This window comes from Canis lupus, chromosome 28 (genome assembly GCF_003254725.2).
Source record: "Canis lupus dingo isolate Sandy chromosome 28, ASM325472v2, whole genome shotgun sequence".
In the NCBI taxonomy this organism is placed as follows: Eukaryota; Metazoa; Chordata; class Mammalia; order Carnivora; family Canidae; genus Canis; species Canis lupus.
This window is the reverse complement of record NC_064270.1, coordinates 14,495,162-14,513,199: the sequence shown is the minus strand read 5'-3', so window position 1 is coordinate 14,513,199 and position 18,038 is coordinate 14,495,162. Positions and strand designations below refer to the sequence as shown.

The 18,038-nt window shown below is 37.7% G+C and overlaps 1 protein-coding gene and 1 non-coding gene across 3 annotated transcripts in view; both read left to right on the top strand.

The window, feature by feature from the left end:
- OGA (O-GlcNAcase) overlaps positions 1 to 17,783 on the top strand; it is a 28,579-nt gene extending 10,796 nt beyond the window's left edge. For both annotated transcript variants that reach the window (XM_025466984.3, XM_025466985.3), the window contains 11 exons: positions 30 to 128; positions 907 to 1,191; positions 3,953 to 4,111; positions 4,597 to 5,210; positions 5,617 to 5,791; positions 8,974 to 9,059; positions 10,013 to 10,117; positions 10,932 to 11,017; positions 11,293 to 11,485; positions 14,178 to 14,337; positions 15,615 to 17,783. In XM_025466984.3, coding sequence (XP_025322769.1) covers positions 30 to 128; positions 907 to 1,191; positions 3,953 to 4,111; positions 4,597 to 5,210; positions 5,617 to 5,791; positions 8,974 to 9,059; positions 10,013 to 10,117; positions 10,932 to 11,017; positions 11,293 to 11,485; positions 14,178 to 14,337; positions 15,615 to 15,751 — 2,099 coding nt within the window. In that variant the 3' untranslated portion in view covers positions 15,752 to 17,783. The remainder of the gene's footprint in view (positions 1 to 29; positions 129 to 906; positions 1,192 to 3,952; positions 4,112 to 4,596; positions 5,211 to 5,616; positions 5,792 to 8,973; positions 9,060 to 10,012; positions 10,118 to 10,931; positions 11,018 to 11,292; positions 11,486 to 14,177; positions 14,338 to 15,614) is intronic.
- Positions 10,202 to 10,306, top strand: LOC112672667 (U6 spliceosomal RNA). Its single transcript, XR_003144407.1, has one exon. It is a non-coding gene; the product is annotated as a U6 spliceosomal RNA (small nuclear RNA).
- Positions 17,784 to 18,038: the final 255 nt, after the last annotated feature.

Sequence of the window (18,038 nt, the reverse complement as noted above, 5' to 3'; positions counted from 1 at the left end):
TTTTACTTAATTCTCCCTCCTACATTCAGAATATTGTGGCACTTTCTGTTATCCGAACGTGTCTCAGTCTCCTTATTTAAGGACTGTGGGTGAAAAGCTTCTACCTGGAATTGAGGTGCTTTGGACAGGTAAGTCTTAAGATTTATACAGTGTAAATTTAGTTAACTAGAACTTAAATAATTGGTTGTTCTGGTTAATTGGATACTTTGTGAAAACTGAGCCTGAACCAGAAAACGTTGTTAAAATTCTCTTTCTTGTATGAAGTATACATTTTTCATTTAATATAAAAAACATCTTTGAGGATTTTGCAGTGAATCTGCATATTGTTGATAAATAACAGGGAACTGGGCTAAAGGGTATTGATCTCAGCCCTAGGAGAGTGTTTTATTTTATAAAATGAAAGCTATCATGTGGAATTGACAGCTAATAATCAATAACCTGTATTATAATGGAAAAATAAATCGTTTACATGAAAATTTGTTTCATAACGTATCAGTTTGGGGAAGCCTGCACAAGCCTATTAATCTTTTTACTACTAATTCCATTTCTAGAAATGTGATCTGAGGAAATATTGGGGAGTGGTTGGGTAAAACTGAGTGAAAAAGACGTTTTACTATGAAAAGAAAAATTGTTAGAAGGTATATATAATGCAAAATACAATAAAGAATTGAATGCAGGGGGCACCTGGGTGGCTCAGTGGTTGAGCATCTGTCTTTGGCTCAGGTCGTGATCCCTGGGTCCTGGGATCGAGTTCCACATTGGGCTCCCTGCATGGAGCCTTCTTCTCCCTCTGCCTCTCTGTATCTCTCAGGAATAAATAAAATCTTAAAAAAAAAAATTGAATGCAGTGTATTTTGAAGAATCACATTTGAGGGTCTTTTACTAAATGGTTGTCATTATTTCTAGGTCCCAAAGTTGTTTCTAAAGAAATTCCGGTGGAGTCCATTGAAGAGGTTTCTAAGATTATTAAAAGAGCTCCAGTAATCTGGGATAACATTCATGCTAATGATTATGATCAGAAGAGACTGTTTCTGGGCCCATACAAAGGAAGATCCACAGAACTCATCCCACGGTTAAAAGGAGTTCTTACTAATCCAAATTGTGAATTTGAAGCCAACTATGTTGCTATCCATACCCTTGCCACCTGGTACAAATCAAATATGAATGGAGTAAGAAAAGATGTAGTGATGAGTAAGTAGAGGGCTTAATCCCTGGCTTTGGGGGGAGAGCTGGAGTTAAATAGAGCTATTAGCAAGTGCGTGTTCCTTTGTTGTCATAATTTAAGAGATTTTTAAAGTATGTTATATAGTCCTATGAGTGAGATATATATGTGATAGAAGAAGGGCTGAAGGGCTGAGTGGCTTTGGATAAATTATTTAATAACTTCTTGGCCTCAGTTCTTTGCTTTTTTCCCCCCCTCCACTTCTTTGCTTTTAAAATGTTGATTTAGAAAAATAAATTAAAATAAAATGTTGATTTAGGAGGGGCACCTCCGTGGCTCAGTGGTTGAGTGTCTGCCTTTCTTTGGCTCAGGTGGTGATCCTGGAGTCCTGGTATCGACCCCACGGGGAGCCTACTTCTCCTTCTGCCTATGTCTCTACCTCCCTCTTTGTATCTCTCATGAATAAATAAATGAAATCTTAAAAAAAATATCGACTTAGTCTTTGAAGTCTGAATACTAGACAAAGAAGTCTAGTACTTGTTCCTCTTGTCGCTAGAATTCTGATTCCATTTGTGTTTTCTGGTGATTTTTATTAAATGGGATATTTTAGATGACTATTACCCAGAATTACTTTGTATATCTTTCAGAGTTCAACTTATATTTATGGAACATATTCTGTATTCTCTCTTTTTTTTTTTAAGATTTTATTTATTTATTCATGAGAGACACATAGAGGCAGAGACACAGGCAGAGGGAAAAACAGGCTTCGTGCAGGGAGCTCGATGTGGGACTTGATCCCGGGACTCCAGGATCACGCCCTGAGCCGAAGGCAGATGCTCAACCACTGAGCCACCCAGGTGTCCCCATATTCTGTATTCTCATTTTGGACATTGGCTTACTGATTTTTTTATTCATGAAAAATTACTGATTGCATTCAAAGTAAGAGAATGCTGGCTAGTTAATTCATTAACATTTAAGCACGTATTAAGATGTGGCAAGTCCACCTTCATGGCACCAGGATACAAAGAATAAAGTATCTCTCACTTTTGGAGAACATAGTCTGGTTTTGAATAGAGCATATAGATGACTAGATGACTGCTGTTATTTGATAAATGCTGAGGTAATGGTCTACAAAGTGCTGTGGGAATACAGAGGAGAGAATGATTACTTCTGTTAAGCATAAGTGTTGGTAAGAAACAATATCATAGAGAGGAAATACTTAAATTGCATCAGAGTATGAGTAAAAGTTGCTGGGCCTTAAAGGGTTGGTGGGCAAGAGATGAAAACACTAAACACTGGACGCATGGGAGGCTTGGCGGTCGAGCGTCTGCCTATGGCTCAGGGCCTGATCCCGAATTCCTGGGATCGAGTCCCGCATCAGGCTCCTTGCATGGAGCCTGCTTCTCCTCCCTCTGCCTGTGTCTCTGCCACTTTTTCTGTGTCTTTCATGAATAAATAAATAAAATCTTTAAAAGAAAAAAAAAAAAAAACACTAGACACTGAAAATTTGAAGTTACCTGAATTTTGGCCCATTTGGGAGGTATGGAAATGAATGTCACATTATGATGCTTAGATGTATGTAGTCGTATAGTTGTGCTCTGTTTCTCAGTGTTTTTTTTTTTTAAAGATTTTATTTACTTGGAGAACGAGCGAGCCCAATCACAGAGGAACAGGGAGAAGCAGACCCCCGCTGATCAAGGAACCTGATGTGGGGCTTGATCTCAGGACCCTGGGATCATGACCTGAGTGAAAGGTAGATGCTCAACCAATTGAGCCACTCAGGCACCCCTGTTTCTCAATTTTGTACTCCTATTTCCAATTCTCTTGGGTTAATGCCTCCCATTAAGGCTCATTCATTGTGGATACACATTCCTCCATCAAAAAATAAAATAAGGGGCACCTGGGTAGCCTGTCGATTAAGCGTCTGCCTTTGGCTCAGGTCATGATCCCTGGGTCTTGGGATGCAGCCCCATCAGTGGTGCCTGCTTTTCCTCTCTCTGCTACTCCCCTTGCTTGTTTTATCCCTCCCTCCCCCCATTCAAATAAATAGATAAAATTTTTTCAACAGTTTTTAATAATTAAAAAAACTTCAATCTCTGTATATCTGACACCTACTTTTTTTCCTCTTTTAAGGCAGAGCATGAAGCACATTAAGGAGTAGTAGGTATTAGCCAGACTGGGGTGTATGCTGGGAAATACGGAGGAAAGCTAAGACTAAGATTTGGGATACTAAGCCAGAGTTCAGACCTTAGTTTTTCTAATGCTATTCTGGTTCAGGGCTTCATTATATGCTTATTTTATTGTCTGTGTTCATATGTGGGTTCTCTATTGATTCCCCCCCCAATACAGTTGTTAATTTGCTTATTTTTTCATTTCATAATGATTTGCCTGCTAAGTTATAAGCCCCTGAAGGGTTGGGAGTGTTTTCTTTATGGAAATCATAGTGTCTTTAACCTCATATTTCCAATGATTAGTACTCAGTGAACAATTATGAATGAATTTTCCAGTGATTCTAAACTTACTGTTCCATGTTTCTTTTCTTTTTTCTTTTTTCTTTTTTACTGTTCCATATTTCAATTGGGATGTTATATTTAACAATGCATTTAGAATGACTTAGGTGAAGTGGATCAGTTAAGGTTGTGTTTCCGTTTTTATGTTTAAGGTTTGTTCTTGTTTCTGTTCTGTTTCTCTAGTTGTACTCTAATAACTGGTGCTTTGCATTTGTCCCTCTCATCAGGAGGCTTTTGTAATCAAAACTTACGTTCTGTGTTTTTTTTTTTTTTCTTGCAGCTGACAGTGAAGACAGTACTGTATCGATCCAGATAAAGTTAGAAAATGAAGGCAGTGATGAAGATATTGAAACTGATGTGCTCTATAGTCCACAGATGGCTCTAAAGTTAGCTTTAACAGAATGGTTGCAGGAATTTGGTGTACCTCATCAGTATAGTAGTAAGTTTGGCCTGGCCCTTCTTTGTAAGGGGGTTAGATCACAAGGTTGAGTCATAAAGAGAATTTGTGATGTACCTGTCATAGGCCCACCAAACAAAGTAAAATTTTTACAAAGGGATCTAGATAATAAGATTTTTAACAACCCCCCTCCCCCCACACACACACCTTTTTTAAAGGTTTTGGTCTTAAGTAGTTGTTATCTTGATGGGATGCTAATTTGTTTTAAAAATGTCTTTCTTGGAATAATTGTTTTTAGATCTAGATCTTCAAAAGAGAAGATAATAATACACGTGTATTATTTATCATGTTTCTTTTTTCCTTTCTTCCCTCCCTACCTCCATGGTGGTTTAGACAAATTGCACTTTTCTCAGGGCTTAATAGTATTTGGAATCTCAAACTGAGGTTACAGATATCATAAAGAAAGCATTTCTCTAGATTTGATTTGTTCTAATTCTGATTATCTTTGTGGCTATTTGTTTTTGTAGGTAGGCAAGTTGCACACAGTGGAGCTAAAGCAAGTGTAGTTGATGGGACTCCCTTAGTTGCAGCACCCTCTTTAAATGCCACAACTGTAGTCACAACGGTTTATCAGGAGCCCATTATGAGCCAGGGAGCAGCCTTGAGTGGTGAGCCTACAGCTCTGACCAAGGAAGAAGAAAAGAAACAGCCAGATGAGGAACCGATGGACATGGTAGTGGAAAAACAAGAAGAAACAGACCATAAGAATGACAACCAAATACTAACTGAAATTGTTGAAGCTAAAATGGCTGAGGAATTAAAACCAATGGACACAGATAAAGAGAGCATAGCTGAATCAAAATCCCCAGAGATGTCTATGCAGGAAGATTGCATTAGTGATATTGCCCCTATGCAGACTGATGAACAGACAAACAAGGAGCAGTTTGTGCCAGGTCCAAATGAAAAGCCCTTGTACACTGTGGAACCAGTGACTTTGGAGGATTTGCAGTTGCTTGCTGACTTGTTCTACCTTCCTTATGAGCATGGACCCAAAGGAGCACAGATGTTACGGGAGTTCCAGTGGCTTCGAGCAAATAGCAGTGTTGTTAGTGTCAATTGCAAAGGAAAAGACTCTGAAAAAGTAAGTATGCTTAATTTATCCACTTCTCTAGCGTGGGTGGGTCCCCATGTGATGGTATGGAGGAGGTCTTAAATGAATATATATACTGGTAACTAGCTGAAATTTGACCACATCTTAGAATATGCTCTAAAGGGAATGTGGACTCTGCTGATTCTGGTACATAGAGTTCCATAGTTTGACCTTAGAGTGAAGAATGGAAGAAAGTCACAGTTGATTATTTTAGTAACATCTGTCAGTTTGGGGAGACATAGATTTTTATTGCTTGTCTAAAGAGTTTAAGCTCAGTGATCCTTAATGTTCAGGATAAATTGCAGGTACCTAATAATAAAAAGTTTATAATTATGTTTTAGGTTATTTTGGTTTATTTTGCAGTTTTTTGAGTCATATTTTTATTGATCTTCAACAGATTGAAGAATGGCGGTCACGAGCAGCCAAGTTTGAGGAAATGTGCGGACTAGTGATGGGAATGTTCACTCGGCTCTCCAATTGTGCCAACAGGACAATCCTTTATGACATGTACTCCTATGTTTGGGATATCAAGAGTATAATGTCTATGGTGAAGTCTTTTGTACAGTGGTTAGGTAGGTGCACCAGGAATAATCTCTTTTCCTCAGATATATTGTCCCCTAAAAATGAAAAAAAATTATCCCACAGGGAGAAAAATATTTAAGGAATTGGCAAATTTCCAGCTGTTTAAATTCTTTGCTTAGAATTCTTTCAAAGGTATAGCCATTGTTGGCAGACTTGAGGTGCAAGTCTCCGTAAATATATCAAGCACACTGATTTTTCTCCCTTGGGCTAATTCAACATAAATATCTTAAAAATATATTAGAGAAGTACTGACTTTAACTTGCTCTGACTGAATGCTTCCTGGATGGAACCCTGTATACCACTTTTATCTGATTTGGAGATGAGACACTATGAATTGTGACTGTAAGCTCTCTGCTGCTTGCTGTGTCTTGATAACATTAATTGCTATGTTTAACAGAACAATTGCTGAAATGACCTAAGGGGCCTGGCAAGAGGAAGCCATCCTCCCAGCCCTGTGCGCATGCGAGCTTTAGTGGTAGGCTATTCTGGTGCTACTTGGTATTATTTCACATGGCTTTTTCTTTATTCTGCTACCAAGTAATTGGTTTTTAGTAGGGGATGAAAATTGCAATCCCCTGAAAATTCTCTCCTTCATTAAATGGACTTCTCTGTATGTCTCTTTTGAAAACTGAATTTTTTTTGGAAATTCTCAAACTTGGTAAAAAGCACCAGCATGGCCAGGTTTCTCCAGGGACCTCATTTCATTTCCAGGTTTTCAATCCAGCTATAAGGAATATGTAATGGACTTACATACAGCACACAGCAGGCAGCAAGGCTAACTGACATGTCATAGTTTTCATAGTAGTCACAAATACTATGATGGGTGACTAGGTCTTGGTTGTGAAATAGATGTGTGAAACACTGTGAGCTTAGATTAAGGAGTAGTAGCAGTGAGATTTCTCACTTTCTGCCTGTATACTTTTGGATTTTTAAAAGTAATAGCTTTCTTTTGACAACTAATTAGCAGCTAAAGGGTGGGGTCTCTGTTAGTTTTAAAATAAAGAACTTTGGGTTTCTGTATATTTAGCACAACGGATAGAAGAGAGAATTTAACCTTTTGTTAAAAGACACCAAGACACCTCTTTTATGTGATGTCTGTGTTTTGGCTCTGGAAAAACCTTTATATTGGTTATTGGATGACAGTATTTGCCTTCCAGGCTTCTGGCCAGAGGGTTATAATTAAATCTCTTGCAGGGATTTAAATATTAAGTTTCCAGTCTGAAATCTGGATTCTTGAGCTTGGGAAAGTATCTTTTAAAACATTTGATATTGAGCTTTTTAATTCAAGAATTATTAAAAATTAAATTCTTGATTACATAGAGTATTGTTTTGTTTCCTCTCAGGTTTTACTTCTGTACTGTGCAAATATTGGGGCAGTTTCTTAAATTGTTAGATAGCCATTGTATAATCTCAAGGTCAGAGTATCTTAGAAGTTTTAAATAATTGTTTTAGCATCCACATAGCTTCACAAAAAGCTCACGACAAGGAGAGTATTTTCATGGATTTATAGTAATTTCAGGGAGTTACTGATTAGAACCCTTTGTTTTCCTCCTCTCTCCAGTCCAGCTGGCATTCAGTCCTTTAAAGAATGTGGCTATGCAGTACTTTTGATTACTAACGACTTCTATTATCTTCTTCCCCATTGTGTACAGATGGGAGAATCCTCAGCACAAGTGTCTACTACTATTGGATGGACAGCGGCAGATGTTCACAGCGCGTCATGATTAATTAGTTTAAATTGAAAGGTTCTATCTGTGAGGTAGCTCAGATTTAAGGGCAATAGGCATGAACTGAAGTCACGTTTGCGCAGCGACTGAGGCATTAACCATGTTTTCATTTACACAGCTCTTCGTACATGCAGCTTTTTATTGTAATAGTTGGAAGTGCTAGTTACGTTGTAGTCTCAAAGTGGGGGGTAGGGGAAATTGGCTGATCTTAAAGTTTGAGAGTATAGTTTTTTCCTGCAGTGTAAATTTACACTGAGCTATGGAATGGGGCACATTCTCTTACCCTAAATTTTGACCCTATTTCGTATTTATCTTATAAATTTACATATTATATGTGTTCTTAAAGCACCCCTACCCCTAAAAAAAATGACAAACCTGGATATAATCTCTTAATGGGCCTGAATTATGAACAAAAAAATTGGTTTGCTTTGGGACTGTCTGACTAGCACACTATATCTTGTACTGATGAGACTGTTAACTTGAACAGGAGGTAGAATGCTGTCTTCAAATGGAAAAGAACTATATTGCGCTGCTTTATCTTGTCAGAAGACTAGGCAGGTGATTTTGATTTGGCCTCCAAATATTTGCTTTCAATTATTTCTTGTTAGTTATTCTTTATTGCCTTTGAAGTTGGGTAAGTGGTGACCTTAATCCTGACTTCTAGACCTCAAACCTTGCAGCTCTGTGCATGTTTTCAGTGCACTGCAAAGATTGTAATGGTCCATCAGGAGCCAAATATTGTCATACTTTTAAGAAAAGTATATCTTAGCTCTGAATAAATTTGGAGTGTCAGTTGGCTCTCCTTATTTCTTAGAATTTGTCTGACTGCTGTTGGTATTAACCAAGTCTGAATTGGATTGTCCTTTTAGAAAAAATAAAGTTTTCATTGTATTTTGTTGTCAACTTACTGAAAAATTTCTTTTGTTTATTCTGCTGACCTTAGTTTTCTGACAAGATTAATCCCCTCTTCCCCCTTTTTCCCTTCCTGTACCCTTCCTCATAATGTAAAATGTGACTTCAGACAGGTTTAATTCCTTCATGGGCTGTGATAATAAAATGTTTTATCTATCTCATTCATTTCATTGTATAATTACTGTAATTTCACTACAGAGCATGCAGCTGGCTTGATTTTTTTTTTTTCTTCTTTCTACAGCTGTATCTAGGGAATATGTAAACTTGACCCGGACAAACTTGAGACTGACTTTCTTATAATTAAAGGGTAGAACTCTTTAATGGTAATTATTCATTAATCAGAAGAAGAAACATCAGTATTGAAATTCTATTACAAATTAAAAAAAAATTATTATCACAGCCTTGTCCTAAAACCCTGGATTATTATTGTTAGAGAGCTATTTCCACGAAGTGTTTGTTAGTTTGTTGGACGTTTGAGACCCCAGGAAATCCCCTTTCTCGTAACGTTCTCCGCTTGGATCTGATCTCAACAGGGTGTCGTAGTCATTCTTCAGCACAGTTCTTAATTGGAGACCAAGAACCCTGGGCCTTTAGAGGTGGTCTAGCAGGAGAGTTCCAGGTATCAATATGAATTCACAACTGAATTGACATTTTCTTTGTTTTATGAGAAACCTTATGTTGCGCATCAGATGGCTGGAAGGATTGGTCTGCCGAAGGCTTTCTAGTCCCAAATTCAATTTAGTTACATAGCTGGATTTTAAATCAAATTTTCCTCCTCTTTCACAGTAATTTCTGAAGGAGATGCTGCCAATTCCCCCCGCGCCTGCGAAGCGCAGCGGCTCTAGGTATACACTTCACATTGTTTCTTTGCAGGTCGCACACCATTTTAATCTGCGCCCGCAATGCACAATGCGCGCATGCTTGTTTGCCAGTGGAAACTCCATGAGCAAAAAGGATGAATAATTATGCAAGTGAATGGTGAAAGAACTTTTGGATACCTTCCCAATTATTTTATAAATAAAAATTGTACTCAAAATAACACTATGTTAATGAAAATTTGAACAAAATAAGCGTTTTTGGTTTTGGAATTTGTTCATGGACTTTTCAGGTGCTCTACTTTTCTCCCCCCAACAGGTGCTCTGCTGCGCACAGCAAACTGAAGCGCATTGCTTTGGGGATAAAGCGTCTCCTGGACAGATAACCCTCTTCAGACCAAACCTCTCCTCCTGACATTCTGTTCTGCCATCTTTTAGTACAGAGATGGTCTATATAAAATTGGTTTAAAAAAATAGATTTGTGATACTGGAATAGATTTTTTTTTAAATTATAAACTTAAATCCCCATTAATATGCTACTAAAGCTATGTAACTCCGTTTGGGTAATTTCTATTCAGAAGCACCCCTTCCCCCAGCAAAGAGGTGTTTATTTTAGTAGAGCATAGAACACCCCTCTTCTTTAGGTCTGCCTGCAGTAGCCAGTTAATGTTAAGTTGGTAATCTGCAGTGCACACCCATTTAAAGAAATGGATATCTTCCCAACACTAATCCATCTCCTTTTTGTTTCTTCCCACAGCGTTTGCTGCCAATTGATGGGGCAAATGATCTCTTTTTTCAACCACCCCCACTGACTCCTACCTCCAAAGTTTATACTATCAGACCATATTTTCCTAAAGATGAGGTAATTGTCTACCTTCCCACTTGGTATATGGTTATGGTGCTCACTTACCACCTTTGAACTCCCTGGTTAAAAGAATCGGTTCTGATGCTTGCTTTGTAGCACATATGCTAAATTGTGAATGATACAGAGAAGATTAGCAGGACTCCAATGCAAGAATGACATGCAAATTGTGAAGTGTTCCATATTTTTAAAGAAAAAATAAAAAAGTAGTTCTTTGTGTTCAAATAAGAACTTTAGGTGGAAAAACTTAGCTAAGACATTGAACATGTGAGGGGTGATATTTAAGGAAAAATCTCTTGAGCTAAGTCCTGTAAGTCTTCCTTTATGAAAGTCACATTTAGAGTTGGAATGACAAAATAATCAGTGTGTCCAAATGATACGTTGTCCTTGGCTGATTCTCTAGTATATTAGTAGTCTGTAATTTTCTGTTGTCAAGTATCTAACAAGCTGTTGACAGTCAGCTACAGGAAACAGCAGGCCTGTTTAACAGTAACACGTTTAAAACATTTTGGACATAAACAAAACTGAGAGACTCAACAGCATTGTTTGCTGCATTTTGAATCTACTGCTTAACTACCTAAAACTATCCCCTGCAAAACAGTTTTCTGGTTTACTAAAACCATACTATTTTCTACAGATTTTATAAATATGATTCAGTGAATAAATTTGTATTAAAGCAGAGGAGGTGACATTTATGACAGGCTAGGCATTTTGTTATTCCCTATCCTAGAAGTCCAGTCTAACTTACGAGACTCATTGTAAAATTCTTCTGCTATTTTTCTTGATGTGTTGCTTAACTAGATTATATTTTCAGGCTTCCGTGTACAAGATTTGCAGAGAAATGTATGACGATGGAGTGGGTTTACCTTTTCAAAGTCAGCCTGACCTTATTGGAGACAAGTATGTGATGAAGTATTTGGATTTGTTGGATTTGGGAGTAGCATTTCATAGCCAGGTTTATCAGGTTGAGGGGAGGTGATGACTAGAAATAAAGTTTTCTAGAAATCCCACTTTAGTTTTAATAGAATCTAAATATTAATATGTGTGTATTTTCAGTTTCTTCTTACACCAAATGTAGTTTCCATAGGTTGCCTTTCAAGTACATTAGGCCTTACATCACTGGAGTCTAAAGTTTTGTGTTAAAAACTCACTCTGCCCTCTTTTCTTCTGAACAGGTTAGTAGGAGGGCTGCTTTCCCTTAGCCTGGATTACTGTTTTGTCCTAGAAGATGAAGATGGCATATGTGGTTATGCCCTGGGCACTGTAGATGTGACCCCCTTCATTAAAAAATGTAAAATTTCCTGGATTCCCTTCATGCAGGAGAAGTATACCAAGCCAAATGGTGACAAAGAACTCTCTGAGGCTGAGGTAATAACAGGTTTAGAGTTATACTACAGTAATTTTTTGTAAATAAAGTAAGCAGATCTATCTTAAAATCTCCCTGCTTTCTAAGTGTCCTACAGATAAGAATTCTTATTCCTTTTTTTTTAAGATTTTATTTATTCATGAAAGAGAAGCAGAGACATAGGCAGAGGGAGAAGTGGGTTCCTTGCAGGGAGCCCAATGCCAGACAGAGAGAGCACGTGTAGGGGGGAGGAGCAGAGGGAGAGGGACAAGCAGAACCTGTTCCGAGGTTGGAGCCTGATGCAGGGCTTGATCACATGACCCCTGAGATCACAGCCTGAGCCAAAATCAAGAGTCAGATGCTTAGAGAGCCTGGGTGGCTCAGTGGTTGAGTGTTTGCCTTTGGCTCAAGTCGTGATCCCAGGGTCCTGCTTTTCTCTCTGCCTATGTCTCTACCTCCCTCTCTCTCTGTGTCTCATGGATAAATAAATAAAATCTTAAAAAAAAAAAAAGCTGCTTAACCAACTGAGCCACCCAGGTGCTTTATACCCCCTTAAAAAAATGTATTTTTTTGGGAGGGTAGAGGGAGAGAAGTAGACTCTGCTGAGTGTGAAGCTCAATCCCATGACCTGAGCTGAAATCAAGAATGAGACACTTAACTGACTGAGCTACCCAGGCACCCCTTTAAGCATGAGATTCTTGGGCAACCCGGGTGGCTCAGCGGTTTCATGCTGCCTTCAGCCCAGGGCCTGATTCCAGAGACCCGGGATCGAGTCCCACGTCAGGCTCCCTGCATGGAGCCTGTTTCTCCCTCTGCCTGTGTCTCTGCCTCTCTCTCTCTCTCTCTGTGTATCTCTCATGAATAAATAAATAAAATTAAAAAAACAAACAAACAAACAAACATGAGATTCTCCTTTGTTCCCTCAGCATTATGGAGTTCTTTTTTTTTTTTTTAATTTTTATTTATTTTATTATTTATGATAGTCACACAGAGAGAGAGAGGCAGAGACACAGGCAGAGGGAGAAGCAGGCTCCATGCACCGGGAGCCCGACGTGGGATTTGATCCCGGGTCTCCAGGATCTCACGCCCTGGGCCAAAGGCAGGCGCCAAACTGCTGCGCCACCCAGGGATCCCTATGGAGTTCTTTTTTTTATTTTTTTATTTATTTATTTATTTTTATTTTTTTTTGGAGTTCTTTTTTTTAAATTTAGAAGTGTTATAATATTTCCTCAAGTAAAAACAATATAGACCTAATGTTTTTTCTCCTTGTTTTGAAGCACCAAATTTAAGTGGTCTCTTCTTGGGGATCAGGTCAAGTTCATGTCATTAAAATCTCTCATTTGCTTGGTTGTCAGGAGACCCACTTGCCTTCTCAGTAATGTATTTCTCATTGTAATAAAAAAATAATAGAGGCAGGCTGCTCTGGAAGTCTGTTTTCAGAAAGGAGCACTTTTTTTTTTTTTTTTTTTTTTAAGTAAGCTCCACACCTAGCATGGAGCTAACTCTGGGCTTGCTCTCATGACCCTGAGATCAAGACTTGAGCTGAGATCAAGAGTCTGATGCTTAACCAATAGCCACCCAGGTGCCCCCAGATAGGAGCACTTCTGAAGTCATATGTCAGCTCTGTACCAACTTCAGTGAATTTCTCCTCTACAATTTATGATTATTTTGGTTTATACATCATGTGTATTTTAAAAAATAGTTCTTTTTTGATATTTATGTTCAATAAATACTTTTTGATACATATTTGGACCCTTTTATTTGTGACTTTTTTCTTCCATGTTCCTCTTTCCTTTTTTTTTTTTTTTTTACTGTGTGTATTTGGAAGACCATAAAATATTCAAATCTTAACTGTACAATTCAACTTTATTTTATTTATTTATTGTACATAAAATGAGCACTCTTGTGTAACCAGGACCCAAATCAAGGAACATATACTAGAACCCCAGAAATCCCCTTCAACCTTCCAGACAATATCTCCTAGAGTAGCTCTTAGGGTGATTCAGAACACTGATTCATTTTTAAACTTTTTTTTTCTTTTCTGAAGTTGTTTACTTCTCTTCTCCATACCAACGTACGTATATTCTCTTACAGTTTATTACTATTTTTTACCTTCTATCCCTAGCCAGATGGCTGTGTAATAAGAAGGTGGTGTAGAGTAGCCTTCATGTACTTGGGAATACACAGATACTATAACTACAGCGTGCTGATGATTGAGCTGTTGATTTGTTAATTCATATCTGACAATTACAGTTTTCAGTATAGGAACATATAAAGAATGACCAGCGTGTCTATGTTTTTTACATCCACACTTTTGTGCAGGCAATACAAACAAATTTATTTTTTGTTTTAAATATATTTAGATCTAACAAAGATTATAGAGAGAGTTCCTTTATATCCCTCACCCATTTTCTACATTTGTCCAAGTCTTAAGAAACCAACTTTGGTGCATCACATTTTACTAACTTGTTTTTACATTAATGTCCTGTTTTGGGCCAGGATCCAATCCAGGATATCACTTTCTATTTAGACAAACTTCTCAAAGCGAAAATGCTACGATTAAAGCTAATTAATTCTTCATGTGATAATTACATAATGACTTGAAGAGTTATTAAATGTTGCTTTCCTTTTCCTCTTGCTAGGTTCTGTAGTTGGGATATAGATATGTGTATAGTGAGTAACTTCTGAAACTCAGATTCTTTCAAATTTTTACAGAAAATAATGTTGAGTTTCCATGAAGAGCAAGAAGTGTTGCCAGAAACTTTCCTTGCCAACTTCCCTTCTCTGATAAAGATGGATATTCACAAAAAAGTAACTGACCCAAGTGTAGCCAAAAGCATGATGGCTTGCCTCCTGTCTTCACTGAAGGCTAATGGTGAGTACGTATATGTATAGTTGCTGATGTTTAGACTTAAGTGGGGACAGGATAAAAAGTAAATTACGGTGAGTTTACATTCCCTTCCCCACCATTTGTGGTTTGGCTTCTGAATTATTAGTGGTATAACAATTGCATATGTAGTGATAATTGGGAAATGCTGCTCTTTTACACTATAAATGCTTATTTTGAGCCCTTACTGAAATGAGAACATACTAGGTTAAATTTATTTTGCCATGAGGCTCACTATGATAATTGAAAATTAAATGAACCTTGGGGAGAAACTTCATTTAGGAATGCGGAGTTGCCAAAATTTTGAGTTTGTTTTCCACATTCAACCTTTAGAAATATTTTGCTTTATATTAGTGGTTTGAAATTTTTTTCTATAAAGGGCTAGATAATAAATATTCTAGACTTTGTTTATTTTAAAGTATGCCCTATGTCCAGCCTGAGGCTTGAACTCTTGACCCCAAGATTGAGTCACATGATCTACCTAGTGAGTTGGTCAGGTGTCCCTACTAATATTCTTTTTTTACACAACCTTTAAGAAATGTAAAAAGCAATTGTTCTTGTCCAGTACAAAAATGAGCAGCTTGTTTGAGACCAATCCTTAGAGGGTTGGTATATGGGAATGCACTTACTGTTGCATCTATCATTTGAGTCATTGGTATCTCTTTTGTAGAATAATTTAAACAACTCTGTCTTAAGATAGCATAATTCTCAGTGTTGTGCTTGGAACTGAGTCACGTATGTGGATGAGGTATGCCTTAGAATATACAACATAATGTATTCTGGTTATATTGGTTTGTGACAGGCTGGAATGACCTTTGCTCTGTGGGCCTGTCAAAGGTTCTTTATAATAAAAATATTAAAACAGGTATTTTTTTTGTCTTGAGGTTTCTTCTAGTCTTTTTCTCAAAAGATTTTCTTTCTGGAGAAAAGTTTCACTGACAATTTTTTAAACTGAGGTATTTTTTTTTTAATTGAGGTATTTTTGACAATTAAAAATTGTATACAATTTGATGATTTGAAATACATTGAGACAAATCGCATTCAAGCTAGTTAACCTATCTATTAAGATAGTTTCTGCTGCAGTATTTGGTATTGTTAATATTCATTAAATATTAATATGGGTTTTAAAATTGTGGTATGAAATTTAGGGGCTGGTATAGACAAACTCTTACTATCATGTATTTGAAATATATTAAGGATTCATCACAATTCCTACCCATGATTCTAATTGACATTTACATTTTGAATATTTATTTTATTTCCAGGCTCCCGGGGGGCTTTCTGTGAAGTGAGACCAGATGATAAAAGAATTCTGGAATTTTACAGCAAGCTAGGCTGTTTTGAAATTGCAAAAATGGAAGGATTTCCAAAGGATGTGGTTATACTTGGTCGGAGCCTGTGACATTTGTTGGCACTTTGAACTGTTCGAAAGTCTCTTAACTTCACCTGGTGGGTGGTGGTTGGGGTCTTCATACAGTTCAGCCTCTGGAATGGCAACAGATCAGCCAATTGGGATTGGAAACGAAGACTATAAAACTCACCCGTCATACTTTGAGATTACTCACTGGTTGGAAGATAGTCTTGATGCAAATCCTGTTTGAAACAGATGTGGGCCTCCTTTTTGGGTCTTGTGTTAGGTGCCAAGACCTCTTACGTGGGCTTATAGGGAGGGAGTCTTCAATAAATGTAGTCAGCACTGTGTTCTGCATCCAGTGTGGTTGCATTTCTCACCTAAGAGTAATCAGAATCATTTGTCATCCTCTTTGGCTTATTGAATGAAATGTCTTTCATTCTTTGGGGAAATGGCAGAGATGAGAAAGATTTAGTAGGTTTCAGAGGCTTCAGGGTAGAGATTCCAAGTGGGATGGTTGTGGTATAGTTTTAAGCTGAATAAATGATTTTAATTTGGGGCAGTTCTTCTGCTCTTTGTAAAGCCATGGCCAATTGTCTCTTGTAGTGACCATTGGTTCAGGCATGTTGTGCTTTGTAGGGACAAATGTGCAGTTGTTTGTGGCAAAAGCCTAAAAATGGCAAACTTGTAAATTTTTGTATATAAACTAGCTGTAACCTGACTATCCTTTGTGTTCACTGTTTTTTGTAATTTTTTTCCTTTTGAAGATGAAAGGGTGTGGTTCAGGATGGCACTTTGAATAATGTAAATCAATGGAAAGTAGATTTTCTTTACTTTTGCCTGTTTTATTATTATTATTTTTTAGAAGTTTTATTATTTTTGAAGTGCCTCCCACCTAGGGCTAGGCCATGACCACTTTGGGTACGAGAGCCTAACTTTATGGGACTCAATCTGTTGCAAAGTGCAGTCACTTCCGGATATTAACCTCGATGCAGGTCAGCATGTGAAATGTTAGTGTAGACATCTGTCAAGTAGGGTTCAGGGACTGATTGGTCCCGTTTGCCCTGAGATCAGTTGTCTTTTAATTTCAAGACCTGTTACAACTGGTTTTATTATTAAATCAGAGTCTTTAATTCTTGCATGTTTTTATCTAATTTTTAAAAGAAACAATGAGCACACTTTAACCAATGACTTACGGTTACGCTTTTCTTTTTCCTTTAACCACAGATTCTGAAAGCTCCATGTATTTTGATTTAGATTTGGTGTTTTTAGGGGTTCTGAGCATGAGGCTAGCAGGTAATCTCTGCAGGATTCATTTTTTCATCATGGCTGGCTGACTTTTCCATGGATTCAGAACAGTATTTTGATATCTTTCTTCTCCTAAGTTTTGTTATCAGCTCTTTGACTTTGACTTTGAGCTGAGGTGGGAGGGGCAAGGAGAAGGAAACCGGAAACATTTTCTTCCTTCATGAAGTTCCATCAGTGTGGGCTTTGAAAAAGCAGTGTACCTAGTAGTATCTAGGGACTTTCAACCAGGGCCTGTGAGTGTGCACTGAATTGGTAAGATGAAGGGAGGGGAGGAAGGGGAGACCTCTTCATTTTCGGGATAGAAACCTTTAACTGCTAGAAGGGTATGGTGTTGGAAAGCTGGAACCAAGTTTGCATTTTCAGGGGTTAAGGGGAAGAGATTTCTACAAGATACTGTTAAAGCAACTTATTGCCACTTGGTTGTCTCTTTTAAGTACATTTTGTACACTATTGGAAATTCTAGCATTTATCTGGAGGATTTCAGGGTAAATCTATGGAATCAGGATTTTTAGCAAGTTTGCTTGTGGTCTTATCTTGATTTAATCATTTGACTGGTCTTCTGTTCATAGATGCTAACTATGAAACAGATGTCCAGACCTATACCTTCACCATTTTAGGATGGTAAAGTGCTATGCTCTCTTCTATGGTTATGAATATTTATTAAGGTTGGAATGACATTTCATTGATTGTTTAGATCACAGCTCAGTTCCTGTAGAAAACGAACTGTAAAACTATCTGAAGACCATGCAAGAGGCAAAATAAAACTTGAAGTGAATGTGGTGTGGTGGTGTACTGTGTAAACCTACTTGTTTCTTCCTGGTGGTACCTTTTCTCCTGGCTTTCATGCCTCATCTACAAGCAAATATTCTCCACAGCTGTTCCAAGTTAGGGGCTGCACCTTCCCATTCTCATCACCAGTAAAAGACTTCCAAATTTTCCCCAAGGCAAGGTAAAATATAAAAGTAATTCTTGGCCAAGCCACCCTCTTCCCACAGTTAATAGCTTGGGTGTGAGTTAGGGCAGCTAGTTT